We start from the raw sequence: 16481 nt of genomic DNA, 5'->3' as shown, positions 1-16481 counted from the left end.
GGCAGTGAGTTGCAATGTATTTTTTATTTTTCTTGTTAAACCTGTAAAAAAAAAAGCAAAAACAATTGCTGAATAAACCAAGTTCAGCATGGTGGCTCCGCGCCTGGTCTCCTCAGCAGCAGCTGCTGTCACTACAGCTCCCATAATGCTGTGCGCTGTCAGCCTCCACCACAGGGACGGCGGGATTTGTAGTCATTCGCCATTTTAAACTGTCAGCTTCGGCGTGGACTCTATTTCCCATCAGCCCCCGGGAGATGCGCAGAACACCGTGAGACAGCTGAGAGCCGAGTCTCCAAGATGGCCACTTGGGGAAGGAGGCGCGCTGGGCTGGGAGGCAGAGATAGGTGAGCATGGCCCGCGATGTACCGAGGTCACACCGGCGGCATCCGGCTGCGGGGGCTCTGCGCGTGGAGCGCTGCTGGCCGCTGAGAGGGCGCGGGCTCTGCGGAGGCCCTGACGTGGTGTGAGTGCCGGGGAGCGGTGACAGGCCCGAGGTCAGGGGAGGCTGGCAAAGGGTGCCCGCTGCTATGTGCCAGTCCCGGGGAGCGGAGCTGGCCACTACGTGCAGGGCTGGAGAATGGGCCCAGCCAGGCAGCAGTGCCCACATAGCCGGGAGGCCGAGGAGATGGCGCCCAGCAGGGCTGAGAGGTCATGGGAGACCAGGACGTGCCCGTACACAGTGGGGTGTGTGTGTGTATATATGTATGTATTTGTATGTATGTGTATGTATTTGTATGTATATGTGTGTGTGTATGTATGTGTATATATATATATATATATATATATATATATATATATATATATATATATATGCGGTGTCTGGGATGTTGCCGCTGTCCTGCGCACAATGACAATGAGTCGGGTAAGGCTACGTTCACATTTGCATTGTGCGCCGCTGCGTCGGCGACACAACGCACATAAAAACATGCTAAAACGCTGCGTTTTACGACGCATGCGTCCTTTTTTGCCGAAATTTGGACGCAAGAAAAATGCAACTTGTTGCGTTTTCTGCGCCCGACGCTTGCGGCAAAAAAAACCGCATGCGTCGCACAACGCAGCACAACGCATGTCCATGCGTCCCCCATGTTAAATATAGGGGCGCATGACGCATGCGTCGCCCGACGCAAACACGCAAAACGCTAATGTGAACGTAGCCTAACTGCAGCTACTTATTGGCAATCACAATGTAACAATTAGTGAAGTTCTCCAACAGATGGCTACTGAGGACCGGCATTATCTGTGTGACACTTCCCTTGCCCTGTTCACTTGACTCCTGTGGGCTCCTGATTTCAGTCCATTACTGCAGAGGTCACCTACAGCGTATTGTTTGGCGCTGGCCACACTGGCACCAGCACAGTCATTGTACATTGAGCCATGATTGACCCCTTTGGCTTGTGCTGGGTGTATGGGGCTTCTATATCTTAACTGGAAGGAATAACACAGCAGAAGGGGATTCTGGCCGCCAACAAGCAGAGTCTTGAGTCAGTCAGTTATATTGGCCTTATTTCCATCCAGTAATGCACACCGCTCTGTTTACACAGGATGATGGGGACAGAACAATCACCTAAGGCCGGTTTCACACTAGCGTTTCTGTGCTCAGAGTAGGCCTGCGTACTTCTTTCCTTAAGATCCGCATGCAGAATGCTGTAGATAAGCTAAGCCCCTAATGGCGGTGGCTGCAGCTTATAGCAGCAAAATGAGGTGACAGATTCCCATTAATCTCCAATTTTTACAGACTGTAACATTTTATATTTTTAATGATGAAAAGGGGAATATTTGAACTTCACAATTTTTTCATTTGTTTAAAAACTTATTTTTTTCACTTTTTGTTTGTCTGGTACTATATATAGCAAAGGTGTGTGTGTGTGTGTGTGTATATATATATATATATATGTATATGTATATATATATATATATATATATATATATATATATCCTGATTCTTCTGGTGTATTGCCCAGTCACGTATGTCGCAGGTTAAAAAATAAACATACTCACCTTCCGATCCTTGTAGTGCTTCTGTCACCGCGCGGCAACTTCCGGTCCCAGGGTGTGATGACATTGCGGTCACATGACCGTGACGTCATGGCAGGTCCTTGTCGCATACCATCATTGCCACCAGAACCTGCCGGTTGCATGGAGCGGTCACCGGAGCGTCGTGAGGAGCGGGAAAGGCTGCGGAAGGTGAGTATATAATGATTTTTTATTATTTTTAACATTAGATGTTTTTACTATTGACGCTGCATAGGCAGCATCAATAGTAAAAACTTGGTCACACAGGGTTAATAGCGGCGGTAACGGAGTGAGTTACCCACGGCATCACGCGGTCCGTTACTGCCAGCATTAACCCTATGTGAGCGGTGACTGGAGGGGAGTATGCGGGCGCCGGGCAGTGACTGCGGGGAGGAAGGAGCGGCCATTTTCTTCCGGACTGTGCCCCTCGCTGATTGGTCGTGGCTGTTTTGCCGCGACCAATCAGCAAGTTGGAATTCCATGACAGAGGCCGTGACCAATGAATATCTGTGACAGACAGACAGACGAAGTGACCCTTAGACAATTATATAGTAGATATATATAATGTGTGTGCGTGTATATCCTACTATATAATTGTCTAAGGGTCACTTCCGTCTGTCTGTCTGTCACGGATATTCATTGGTCGTGGCCTCTGTCTGTCATGGAATCCAAGTCGCTGATTGGTCGTGGCAAAACGCCCACGACCAATCAGCGACGGCCACAGTCCGGCGGCAATATGGCCGCTCTTTCCTTCCCGCAGTCAGTGCCCGCTCCATACTCCCAGTCATCCAGTCAGCCCTCACACAGGGTTAATGCCAGCGTTACCGGAGTGTGGTGTAACTGTAGAATACCCGATGCGTTGTATATAACGCATCGTGTAGAATACCCGATGCGTTGTATACAACGCATCGGGTATTCTACAGTATGTATGTATATAGCAGCCACATACTATATTCCACAGGACACGTACTATTTGTATGCTATATACTACATGGCTCCTATATACTACGTGGCCTGTGCTATATAGTATGTGGTTGCTATATACATACATATTCTAGAATACCCGATGTGTTCGAATCAGGCCACCATCTAGTATACTGTATACAGGAGGAGATGACACACAGGTGTATATACTGTATACAGGAGGAGATGACACACAGGTGCATATACTGTATACAGGAGGAGATGACACACAGGTATATAGAGGAGATGACATACAGCAGGTATATACTATATATAAGGGAGATGACAAACATGTATATACTGAGGTGAAAATGAGGGGGTGTGAGGTGAAAATGAGGGGGTGTGAGTTTTTAGACGCATCCGCTGCCCATTACGAGTTGCGGGGAGGAGGGGGCGGAGTTCCGGCCACGCATGCATGGTCGGAAATGGCGGTTTCGACAGACGAAAAAACGTTACATTGAACGTTGTTTTTTTGTCACGACGCATCCATTGTACGACGGATGCGATGTGTGGCCATACGTCGCAATGCGTCGCTAATGCAAGTCTATGGAGAAAAAACGCATTCTGCGGGCAAATTTGCAGGATGCGTTTTTTACTCCAAAACGACGCATTGCAACGTTGGCCAAACAACGGAAGTGTGAAAGAGGCCTTACGATCACATCTTCTTCTTGTCTTCATGCTGCGGCTCCGGCGTTCTTTGTCTGCCCTGTTGAGGTCAGAGCAAAGTACTGCAGTACGCAGGCTCTGGGAAAAGTCAGGGAGGCCCGGCGCCTGCATACTGCAGTACTTTGCTCTGCCCTCAACAGGGCAGAGTACACCTGCGCAGGAGCCGCAGCGTGAAGATAAGAAGAGGACGTCATCGTAAGAAGATGGGAGGCCCTAGACCGCGACGCCCACCGCATCGGGACCGCCCCTGGGTGAGTATAATCTAATCTCTTTTTCTCATCTTTCAGGATACATCAGGGACTTATCTACAGCATTACAGAATGCTGTTGATAAGCCCCTGATGCTGGTGGGTTTAGCTTACCTTTGATTTTGGGGGTGACAGGTTCCCTTTAATGAGGGAACGTGCTGGAGTCGGACATACCTGATCCATTAAGAGGCACATGCTGCGCAACTGAAAAGTGGTGTGCGCCTCACCACAAATCCTACTCCGGTAGGGACACAACCATTGTATTAGGCTTGTTTCACACTAGCGTTTCTGTGCGCAGCGTAGGCCTGCGTACTTCTTTCCTTAACCCCTTCCCGACCTTTGACGCAGCGTATGCGTCATGAAAACCTGTGCCAATCCGACCTGTGACACAGCATATGTGTCATGGTCGGATCGCGCTCCTGCAGGTCGGGTGAAAGGGTCAACTAATTTCACCCGTCCTGCAGGGACTGGGGGAGTGGTACTTGAACCCAGGGAGGGAGGCTTCGCGACCCCCTTAACTCCTCCCCCCCCTGTGCCTACGATCGCTCTGATTGGCTGTTGAAAGTGACGTTTCACTTTCAATCAGAGCGATAGTAATATTTCACCAATGAAAATTGGGGAAATATTACAATCCAGACATGGCCGATGCTGCAATAGCATCCGCCATGGCTGGGGACCGTAATCTGCCCCACCACCGATCTCCGTCCTCCATCCTGTCATCTGCTGTCCTCCGCCCTCCTGTCCGCTCCCCCCGTGCTCTTATCTCCCCCCTCATACTTACCGACCTCCGGTGTCCCTCCCGCTGTCCGTCCGTGTGCTCCATGGGCGCCGCCATCTTCCAAAATGGCGGGCGCAGTGTGCCCGCCGAATCTGCCGGCAGATTCGTTACAGGTACATTTTGACCGCTGTGACAGGTTCTATCACAGCGATAAAAATAAACAAATTAACCCCCCCCCCCCCCCCTTCCTTTATCACCCCCATAGGTAGGGACAATAATAAAATTAAAAATATTTTTTTTTTCGGTTTGGGCTAGGATTAGGGTTAGAATTAGGCTATGTGCACACGGTGCGGATTTGGCTGCGGATCCGCAGCGGATTGGCCGCTGCGGATTCGTAGCAGTTTTCCATCAGGTTTACAGTACCATGTAAACCTATGGAAAACCAAATCCGCTGTGCCCATGCTGTGGAAAATACCACGCGGAAACGCTGTTGTATTTTGCGCAGCATGTCAATTCTTTGTGCGGATTCTGCAGCGTTTTACACCTTTTCCTCAATGGGAATCCGCAGGTGAAATCCGCACAAAAAACACTGGAAATCTACGGTAAATCCGCAGGTAAAACGCAGTGCCTTTTACCTGCGGATTTTTAAAAAATGGTGCGGAAAAATCTCACACGAAGCCGCAACGTGGGCACATAGCCTTAGGGTTGGAAATAGGGTTAAGATAGGGCTGTGGTTAGGGTTAGGGTTGGGATTAGGGTTAGGGGTGGGTTAGGGTTGTGGTTAGGGGTGTGTTGGGGTTAGGGTTGTGATTAGGGTTATGGCTAGAGTTGGGATTAGGGTTAGGGGTGTGTTGGGATTAGTGTTGGAGTTAGAATTGAGGGGTTTCCACTGTTTAGGCACATCAGAGGTCTCCAAACGCAACATGGCGCCACCATTGATTCCAGCCAATCTTGTATTCAAAAAGTCAAATGGTGCTCCCTCCCTTCCGAGCCCCAACGTGCGCCCATATGGGGTACCAACATACTCAGGACAAACTGGGCAACAATTATTGGGGTCAAATTTCTCCTGTTACCCATGTGAAAATAAAAAATTGCTTGCTAAAACATAACTTTTGAGGAAAGAAAAATGATTTATTTTCACGGCTCTGTATTGTAAACTTCTGTGAAGCACTTGGGGGTTCAAAGTGCTCACCACATATCTAGATAAGTTCCTTGGGGGGTCTAGTTTCCAAAATGGGGTCACTTGTTGGGGGTTTCTACTATTTAGGCACATCAGGGGCTCTGCAAATATAACATGATGCCCGCAGAACATTCCATCAAAGTCTGCATTTCAAAAGTCTCTACTTCCCTTCCGAGCCCCAACGTGTGCCCAAACAGTGGTTCCCCATCCCCCCCTCCCCCCCCACATATGGAGTATCAGCGTACTCAGGACAAACTGGACAACAACTTTTGGGGTCCAATTTCTCCTGTTACTCTTGTGAAAATAAAAAATTGCGGGCTAAAAAAATTGAGGAAAGAAAAATGATTTTTTTATTTTCACGGCTCTGCGTTATTAACTTCTGTGAAGCACTTGGGGGTTTAAAGTGGTCACCGCACATCTAGATTAGTTCCTTGGGAGGTCTAGTTTCCAAAATAGTGTCACTTGTGGGGGAGCTCCAATGTTTAGGCACACAGGGGCTCTGCAAACGCGACATGGTGTCCGCTAAAGATTGGAGCCAATTTTTCATTGAAAAAGTCAAATGGCGCTCCTTCCCTTCCGAGCCCTGCCGTGCGCCCAAACATTGGTTCCCCCCCACATATGGGGTATCTGCGTACTCGGGACAAATTGTACAATAGCTTTTGGGGTCCAGTTTCTCCTTTTACCCTTGGGGAAATAAAAAAATTGTTGCTAAAAGATCATTTTTGTGACTAAAAAGTTAAATGTTCATTTTTTTTCCTTACATGTTGCTTCTGCTGCTGTGAAGCACCTGAAGGGTTAATAAATTTCTTGAATGTGGTTTTGCGCACCTTGAGGGGTGCAGTCTTTAGAATGGTGTCACTTTTGGGTATTTTCAGCCATATAGACCCCTCAAACTGACATCAAATGTGAGGTGGTCCCTAAAAAAAAATGGTTTTGTAAAAAAATTTTGCTTCCAAAATTGTGCTGATGTAAAGTAGACATGTGGGTAATGTTATTTATTAACTATTTCGTGTCACAACTCTCGTTTAACAGAATAAAAAGTCAAAATTTGAAAATTGCGAAATGTTAAAAATTTTAGCCAAATTTCCATTTTTTTCACAAATAAACGCAAAAATTATCGACCTAAATTTACCACTAACATGAAGCCCAATATGTCACGAAAAAACTATCTCAGAACCGCTAGGATCCGTTGAAGCGTTCCTGAGTTATTACCTCATAAAGGGACACTGGTCAGAATTGCAAAAAACGGCCAGGTCATTAAGGTCAAAATAGGCTGGGTCATGAAGGGGTTAATGGCTTGATGTAAATGTTATTTATTTTTTGGTGTAGGAGATGTTTAGGAGCTGCCTCATTTCTTGTTTATCAGTCACTGAGGCTGAAATACCATATGGTTGTTAGGCTACGTTCACATTAGCGTCGCGTCGCTGTTGCGTCGGCGACGCGCCCCTATGTTTAACATAGGGGACGCGTGCGTCTTTTTGCACGCGTTTTCCGACACGTGCGTCGTTTTAGACGCTAGCGTCGGACGCAAGAAAACGCTACAAGTTGCATTTTTCTTGCGTCCGATTTCGTCAAAAAACGACGCGCGCGTCGCCGACGCAACAGCGACGCTAATGTGAACGTAGCCTAAGTGAGTGGTGTTAGAATTTCAGCATAACAACAACTTGTGTGTAACCTTGCACAACAATCAAGAGTCCTATGGTCAGCATTCTTGTTCACTTCATATTGACCAGTTTTTTGTTTTTTTTTGTTTGTTTTTTTTTAGTTCCTATATTAACCCCTCTGTGACCTTAGACGTACTATCCCGTCGAGGTGCCCTGGGCTTATCTGACCCTGGACGGGATAGTACGTCATAGCCGATCGGCCGCGCTCACGGGGGGAGCGCGGCCGGGTGTCAGCTGCTTATCGCAGCTGACATCCGGCACTATGTGCCAGGAGCGGTCACGGACCGCCCCCGGCACATTAACCCCTGGCACACCACGATCAAAGATGATCGCGATGTGCCGGCGGTGCAGGGAAGCACCGCGCAGGGAGGGGGCTCCCTGCGGGCTTCCCTGAGACCCCCGGAGCAACGCGATGTGATCGCGTTGCTGCGAGGGTCTCACCTCCCTCCCTGCTCCCTCCAGCCCCGGATCCAAGATGGCCGCGGATCCGGGTCCTGCAGGGAGGGAGGTGGCTTCACAGAGCCTGCTCAGAGCAGGCACTGTGAAGCCTGCAGCGCTGCATGTCAGATCACTGATCTGTGATGTCCCCCCCGGGACAAAGTAAAAAAGTAAAAAAAAAATTTTCCAAATGTGTAAAAAAAAAAAAAAAATATTCCAAAATAATGAAAAAAAAATAAAAATATTATTCCCATAAATACATTTCTTCATCTAAATAAAAAAAAAAACAATAAAAGTACACATATTTAGTATCGCCGCGTCCGTAACGACCCGACCTATAAAACTGTCCCACTAGTTAACCCCTTCAGTAAACACCGTAAGAAAAAAAAAAAAAAAGAGGCAAAAAACAACGCTTTATTATCATACCGCCGAACAAAAAGTGGAATAACACGCGATCAAAAGGACAGATATAAATAACCATGGTACCGCTGAAAGCGTCATATTGTCCCGCAAAAAAAGAGCCGCCATACAGCATCATCAGCAAAAAAATAAAAGTTATAGTCCTGAGAATAAAGCGATGCAAAAATAATTATTTTTTCTGTAAAATAGTTTTTATCGTATAAAAGCGCCAAACCATAAAAAAATGATATAAATGAGGTATCGCTGTAATCGTACTGACCCGAAGAATAAAACTGATTTATCAATTTTACCAAACGCGGAACGGTATAAACGCCTCCCTCAATAGAAATTCATGAATAGCTGGCTTTTGGTCATTCTTCCTCACAAAAATCGGAATAAAAAGCGATCAAAAAATGTCACGTGCCCAAAAATGTTTTCAATAAAAACGTCAACTCGTCCCGCAAAAAACAAGACCTCACATGACTCTGTGGACCAAAATATGGAAAAATTATAGCTCTCAAAATGTGGTATTGCAAAAAATATTTTTTGCAATAAAAAGGGTCTTTCAGTGTGTGACGGCTGCCAATCATAAAAATCCGCTAAAAAACTCGATATAAAAGTAAATCAAACCCCCCTTCATCACCCCCTTAGTTAGGGAAAAATAAAAAAAAATGTATTTATTTCCATTTTCCCGTTAGGGTTAGGGCTAGGGTTAGGGTTAGGGCTAGGGCTAGGGTTAGGGCTAGGGTTAGGGCTAGGGTTAGGGTTGGGGCTACAGTTAGGGTTGGGGCTAAAGTTAGGGTTAGGGTTTAGATTACATTTACAGTTGGGAATAGGGTTGGGATTAGGGTTAGGGGTGTGGTTAGGGTTACCGTTGGAATTAGGGTTAGGGGTGTGTTTAGATTAGGGTTTCGGTTATAATTGGGGGGTTTCCACTGTTTCGGCACATCAGGGGCTCTCCAAACACGACATGGCGTCCGATCTCAATTCCAGCCAATTCTGCGTTGAAAAAGTAAAACAGTGCTCCTTCCCTTCCGAGCTCTCCTGTGTGCCCAAACAGGGGTTTACCCCAACATATGGGGTATCAGCGTACTCAGGACAAATTGGACAACAACTTTTGTGGACCAATTTCTCCTGTTACCCTTGGGAAAATACAAAACTGGGGGCTAAAAAATAATTTTTGTGGGAAAACAAAGATTTTTTATTTTCACGGCTCTGCGTTATAAACTGTAGTGAAACACTTGGGGGTTCAAAGTTCTCACAACACATCTAGATAAGTTCATTGAGGGGTCTAGTTTCCAATATGGGGTCACTTGTGGGGGGTTTCTACTGTTTAGGTACATTAGGGGCTCTGCAAACGCAATGTGATGCCTGCAGACCAATCCATCTAAGTCTGCATTCCAAATGATGCTCCTTCCCTTCCGAGCCCTCCCATGCGCCCAAACGGTGGTTCCGCCCCACATATCGGGTATCAGCGTACTCGGGACAAATTGGACAACAACTTTTGAGGTCCAATTTCTTCTCTTACCCTTGGAAAAATAAAAAATTGGGGGCAAAAATATAATTTTTGTGAAAAAATATGATTTTTTATTTTTACGGTTCTGCATTATAAACTTCTGTGAAGCACTTGGTGGGTCAAAGTGCTCACCACACATCCAGATAAGTTCCTTAGGGGGTCTACTTTCCAAAATGGTGTCACTTGTGGGGGGTTTCAATGTTTAGGCACATCAGTGGCTCTCCAAACGCAACATGGCGTCCCATCTCAATTCCTGTCAATTTTGCATTGAAAAGTCAAATAGCGCTCCTTCCCTTCCGAGCTCTCCCATGCGCCCAAACAGTGGTTTACTGCCACATATGGGGTATCGGCGTACTCAGGACAAATTGGACAACAACTTTTTGGGTCCAATTTCTCCTGTTACCCTTGGTAAAATAAAACAAATTGGAGCTGAAGTAAATTTTTTGTGTAAAAAAGTTAAATGTTCATTTTTATTTAAACATTCCAAAAATTCCTATTAAACACCTGAAGGGTTAATAAACTTCTTGAATGTGGTTTTGAGCACCTTGAGGGGTGCAGTTTTTAGAGTGGTGTCACACTTGGGCATTTTCTATCATATAGACCCCTCAAAATGACTTCAAATGAGACGTGGTCCCTAAGAAAAAATGGTGTTGTAAAAATGAGAAATTGCTGGTCAACTTTTAACCCTTATAACTCCCTAACAAAAAAAAAAATTGGTTCCAAAATTATGCTGATGTAAAGGAGACATGTGGGAAATGTTACTTATTAAGTATTTTGTGTGACATATCTCTGTGATTTAATTGCATAAAAATTCAAAGTTTGAAAATTGCGAAATTTTCAAAATTTTCGCCAAATTTCCGTTTTTTTCACAAATAAACGCAGGTACTATCAAAGAAATTTTACCACTATCATGAAGTACAATATGTCACGAGAAAACAATGTCAGAATCACCAGGATCCGTTGAAGCGTTTCGGAGTTATAACCTCATAAAGGGACAGTGGTCAGAATTGTAAAAATTGGCCTGGTCATTGACGTGCAAACCACCCTTGGGGGTAAAGGGGTTAAGCTTCGATGTAGAGACTCAAAATATAACTCTCCTAAACGTGTTATCTGGGACTTTTGATGGTTTTTTCCTATGGGACTAAGAACTTTGCGGCTGGTAGCTGCTAACTGCCTGTTTTACATTGCAACAATCTCTCCCTACTCACAGCAGTGACTCTTCTGCTTCTTCATTTGACCTCACTTCTAATAGAGCAGCTTTCTCTTCCAGACTGCTCTATTGACAGGGTGATTCTGCCAACATTCTGACTGACAGCTATAATTTTAGCAGCGTGAAGCCTGCTGTCAATGAGCATAACATCGGTAGAACGGAAGAGAAGGACGTGACATCACAGGAACAAGAAGATTCGCTGGCAGGAGTGAGCCATGACCTGAACTGGGAGAGATTGTAGCAGCGGTGAACTGTCGGCTAGTTAGCAAGTACCTGCCAAGAATTTCTTGGCCCCATAAAAAAATAAAAAAGTCACGCATAACCCCTTTAAGACTGCACTAAGAACAACCCACCAGACTCCAGCTTTAGTTTCTTAAAGGCAGGCTAGAGAGTGAAAAACTTGCTCAGACTGGCAACCAAGGTTGTGCGGTGACCTTCTGTACTAGTTTTTATATAAATGCCCCCCTGTTCGCCGTGTTGTTTTACTTGTTCCTAATAATAAGTATTACTGATTTCTAAAGATATTCTTTTTGTCAGGGCGCCCTTTTCCACGAGTGAGTGGTACATCGTTCATGAGATTTACAATGGTGAAAATGCCCAGGACCAGTTTGAGTATGAACTGGAACAAGCCCTTGAAGCCCAGTACAAGTACATAGTAATCGAACCAACCCGAATTGGAGATGAAACTGCCCGCTGGATCACCGTGGGAAACTGCCTGCACAAGACAGCAGTGCTTTCTGGTACATTCTGCCTTCTTACCCCCTTAGTTTTGCCTTCAGAGTATTCACCCTACTTGTCTCTGCCAGCTGGTATCCTGAGCCTGGCCTGCTCTACTCTTTATGGAATCTCCTGGCAGTTTGATCCTTGCTGCAAATACCAGGTGGAGTATGATGCCTATAAGTTATCAAGACTGCCACTACACACTCTTACCTCCTCGACGCCAGTGGTGCTTGTAAGAAAGGACGACGTCCACAGAAAGAGACTACATAACACGATAGCTCTTGCTGCACTGGCATATTGTGTCAAGAAGCTGTACGAGATTTACGTTGTATGATTTCCACACAATGCTGAGGATGCAACAATAACACTTATTTTTTTGTGGCATTTGTTAGAAATTGGAGATTTCTTCAGAGGAGTAAAGCGCTTTATACTAGGATGGTGAGGACCTGCTGTTTATTCAGTATACCCGAGACGCAAGTTGTAACACAACATGGGGTATACTCACAAATGGCATACGAGGGAGGGGGTTTTTCTTTTTAACATAGACACCTAAGTATTTGTTGTACTATACTTAACCAGCCAGAAGTCCATGTGACCATTAAAATAATAAAAAATAAACTTACTGACTTACTTGCTTTCCTACTGTGGGTAGAAAAAAAAAAAAAAAAACCTACGGTACTAAAAAATATTTTAGAGAAGTGTCTACTTTTCTAGCTCAAGTGTGTTAGAGATTTTCCGGAATTAGAAAGAAAATGTCACAATTAAAATTCCAAATGCCTTAAATTAGCAGATTACTAGTTTTGTCTAAGTAGGTAAGGAAAAAGTAGGGTGATTTTAGTCTGGGTTAGGTGACTACACAGCGATTAAAAATATTTGTGCAACTTTCTGTGGCTCAACTATTTTAGAACGCTGTGCTCTAAAGCTTGCATTGCAGTCTGGCAAGTGCATTAACTATCAGCGACAATACACCAAACCCAAACTGCAACACCATAGTAAACTATTACATGTAATGAATTTTCAATAGGTCGCTGCGATTTCAATGCTGCATGACTCTTGACGCTGTGTAGCCCTAGCCTTCTACTGAGAAACCTGTCAAAATGTAAAGAGGACAATTGCCTACGTGTATGTGCAGTAAGTAGAAAGCTCTACTGTTGTAACCTGGAGATATGTGAACCGCAAACTAAGTTTTTTCTCGATTTACAGCAGCTGCTTGGCATTCAGGAACACAGTACGGACAGGAGCAGGTGCAGCCTCTTCTTCCCTCAGCACCCCTAGTACCTTCAGTATTAGATCAGATAGGATGGACAGCAGGGTGAGCAGCATCTTCTTACTGCAGCACTCCAGTATTCATTCAGAATGATGGAATGGACAGCTTTGTCAGCAGCCTTTTTACCTTAGCACTTGAAGTTTCTCCTGACTGACATGAAAGGGATGTTGAGCTTCCTATTGTATATATTCTAGGCATGTTTCTTAATAACATTATAGGATAGGTTTTGGTTGAAATAAAGCTGTGACCTTTTTGATGTACCGCTTTTGGGATTGATTTTTTTTTTTTTTTCTCAGTGGCATTTTTGACCATCACTCACAGACATACAAAATTATCAACTTAAAACATGATCCTGCTGTATTTGGTCAAACATTTAATTTGCCCTTATGGCTCGTTCATGCAACCGTATTTTTGGTTCAAACGCTGTCCGTGGGGAAAAAAGGACGGCACTCGGACCAATGTTATTCCAAGGGGCAGTGCAGATTAGGAATTTTTTTTTTTTCACATACCAAATCTGCATGTGAAAAAAATCGCGCTGCGCACTATTTTTTTCCAGAAACTGGAGGAGACTCACCCATTCAACTCTTATCGGTGCGTGAAGTACATCAGATGCCATATGGAGCCACAGTAAAACATCTGATTTTTAACAACTACGGTATATTGCAATTCTATAACATAGGAAACTAAATAGCTTTATGAATGATTAATTGCTACAGCTTTAAGAAATGGATTGTACACGAATGAAAAGTCAGTTTTCTGATTGATTTTTATTTATTTGCTTGGGTGAACCTACCCTTAGAGGGAATCTGTCACCCCAAAATTCGCCTATAAGCTAAGGCCACGGCTTCAGGGGCTGATCTACAGCATACTGTAACGCCGGACCCGCACTGGGACCGCCCCCTGGGTGAGTATAATATAACCTGTTTTTCTTACCTTTCAGGTTACAAAGGGGTCTTATCTACAGCATTACAGAATGCTGTAGATAAGCCCCTGATGCCGGTGGCCTTAGCTTATAGGCGAATTTTGGGGTGACAGATTCCCTTTAATTTGTCTGGAACGGTTTCTGTTCGGTAAGGCATGTGTTATTAGGTCGCATCGATAATGTTAACTGTAACTACAGTACTTTTCTGCATTTGCGTCAGTCAGTTTAAAGCACGGTTGACTCTTGTCGATAACTTTTATAAAGAACGGCTCACACGGGGGACGTTGCGGCGGCTGTCTGCCCCACACACCGGAGGACGCTGCAGCGGCTGTCTGTGTTGTGTGAGGAGCTAGCCATGGACAAATGCACACAGAACAGAGTCCATGCGCTACAGGAAACATACTTTTTCCAGCATGGAGCACTTATGTCAATACTATTGTTGGTTGTATTAGAGATTTGCTTGCTGTGTTTTATTACAGATTTGCTTGCTCGTTGGTTCAGCCTCAGGAATCAATGTTTTCATTCAGTGACTGCAACCAGAGAAAGATGTGCTGGATGGATCTAAAGGTACCGTCGCACTCAGCGACGCTGCAGCGATATAGACAACGAGCCAATCGCTGCAGCGTCGCTGTTTAGGTCGCTGTAGAGACGTCAAACACAGCAACACCAGAACGATGCAGGAGCGATCCAGTGACGTAACGGCGACTCGCTTATCGTTCTCGCTGGTTGTTAGCTCCATGTAAAAACATTGCTGGCATCGTTGCTTTTGCTGTCAAACATGACGATACACGCCGACCTGGTGACTAAATAAAGTTCTGGACTTCTAGCTCCGACCAGCGATCGCACAGCGGGATCCAGATCGCTGCTGCGTGTCAAACACAACGAGATCGCTATCCAGGACGCTGCAACGTCACGGATCGTTGTCGTTCTCGTTGTAAAGTTGCTGAGTGTGAAGGTACCTTAAGGCCAGACAGGAGATTGCTAAAGGTAAATGTAAGCAATCATTCTATTAATCTCATCAGTATCTCAGGGTCTCAAGCCATTGTGCTCCCAGTCAATAGACCCATTGTGTGTATGGGGATAGTAGATGTAGATGTGATTATCTATATCTGCCCCGTATTCACATGTAAAGCGCCATGGAATAAATGGCGCTATAAAAATGCATAATAATAATGTAGGGAAGCAGTCACCAAGGGTTTCACATGCAATCTCATGTGATGAGGCTCAGCCTGAGTGAGACACCCCCCACCTTTGCACAGTTAGCTTTTGGAGAGGAGTGGTTCCTAAGGTTCGGGCTCAATTCCGAGGGGCGGCTTTGTGTATTGAGGAGACTCGCGAGAAGATGTTGGAGTGACGTTGAGGGGAGAGGAACAAGGTGAGGTCCTGGATCCATGGATTATTATTATTATAGCGTCATTTATTCCATGGCCCTTTACATGTGAGGAGGGGTTTACATAAAAACATGTACAGGTAATCTTGAACAATACAAGTCACAACGGGTACAGGAGGAGAGAGGACCCTGCCCGCGAGGGCTCACAATCTACAAGTGATGGGTGAGGATACAGTAGGTGAGGATGGAGCTGGTCGTGCAGTGGTTTGGTCGATCGGTGGTTACTGCTGCAGTTTGTAGGCTTGCCGGAAGAGGTAGGTCTTCAGGTTCTTTTTGAAGGTTTCGATGGTAGGTGAGAGTCTGATATGTTGTGGTAGCGAGATCCAGAGTAGGGGTGATGCGTGAGAGAAATCTTGTATGCGATTGTGGGAAGAGGAGATAAGAGGGGATTAGAGAAGGAGATCTTGTGAGGATCGGAGGTTGCGTGCAGGAAAGTATTGGGAGACTAGGTCACAGATGTATGGAGGAGACAGGTTGTGGATGGCTTTGTATGTCATGGTTAGGCTTTTGTACTGGAGTCTCTGGGTAATGGGGAGCCAGTGAAGGGATTGACAGAGGGGAGAGGCCGGGGAATAGTGGATTAGTCGGGCAGCAGAGTTTAGAATAGATTGGAGGGGTGTGAGAGTTTTAGAGGAGATGCCACAGAGCAGGAGGTTACAGTAGTCAAGGTGGGAGATGATGAGGGCATGGACTAGGGTTTTTGCAGATTCTTGGTTTAGGAATGTACGGATCCGTGAAATATTTTTGAGTTGAAGGCGGCAGGAAGTGGAAAGGGCTTGCATTTGCGGTTTAAAGGAGAGAACAGTGTCAAGGATTACTCCCGAGACAGCGAGCTTGTGGGACTGGGGAGAGTGGGCAGCCGTTTTCTATAATGGATAGGTTCGTTGGGGGGGTCGCGTGAGATGGGGACAACAATGAATTCTGTTTTGTCCATGTCAAGTTTTAGAAATCTAGCGGAGAAGGAGGATGAAATAGCGGATAGACATTGAGGGTTTCTGGTTAGTAAGGTGGTGATATCTGGTCCAGAGATATAGATCTGTGTGTCATCAGCATAGAGATGATACTGAAAACCGTGAGATTCTATGAGCTGTCCCAGGCCAAAAGTGTAAATGGAAAAGAGCAGGAGCCCTAGAACTGAACCTTGCAGGACACCGGCATATAGAGGGTG

At 45.4% G+C, this 16481-nt stretch overlaps 1 protein-coding gene across 1 annotated transcript; it reads left to right on the top strand.

Moving 5' to 3' along the window:
- Positions 1 to 234: 234 nt before the first annotated feature.
- Positions 235 to 12360, top strand: TMEM11 (transmembrane protein 11). Its single transcript, XM_069733922.1, has 2 exons — positions 235 to 344; positions 11552 to 12360. The coding sequence occupies exons 1-2, from the start codon at positions 298 to 300 to the stop codon at positions 12066 to 12068; spliced, it is 564 nt and encodes a 187-aa protein (XP_069590023.1). The 5' UTR covers positions 235 to 297; the 3' UTR covers positions 12069 to 12360.
- Positions 12361 to 16481: the final 4121 nt, after the last annotated feature.

This window comes from Ranitomeya imitator, chromosome 7 (genome assembly GCF_032444005.1).
Source record: "Ranitomeya imitator isolate aRanImi1 chromosome 7, aRanImi1.pri, whole genome shotgun sequence".
Lineage (NCBI taxonomy): Eukaryota > Metazoa > Chordata > Amphibia > Anura > Dendrobatidae > Ranitomeya > Ranitomeya imitator.
The sequence above is the reverse complement of the archived record's forward strand: the minus strand, read 5'-3'. Positions and strand labels throughout refer to the sequence as shown.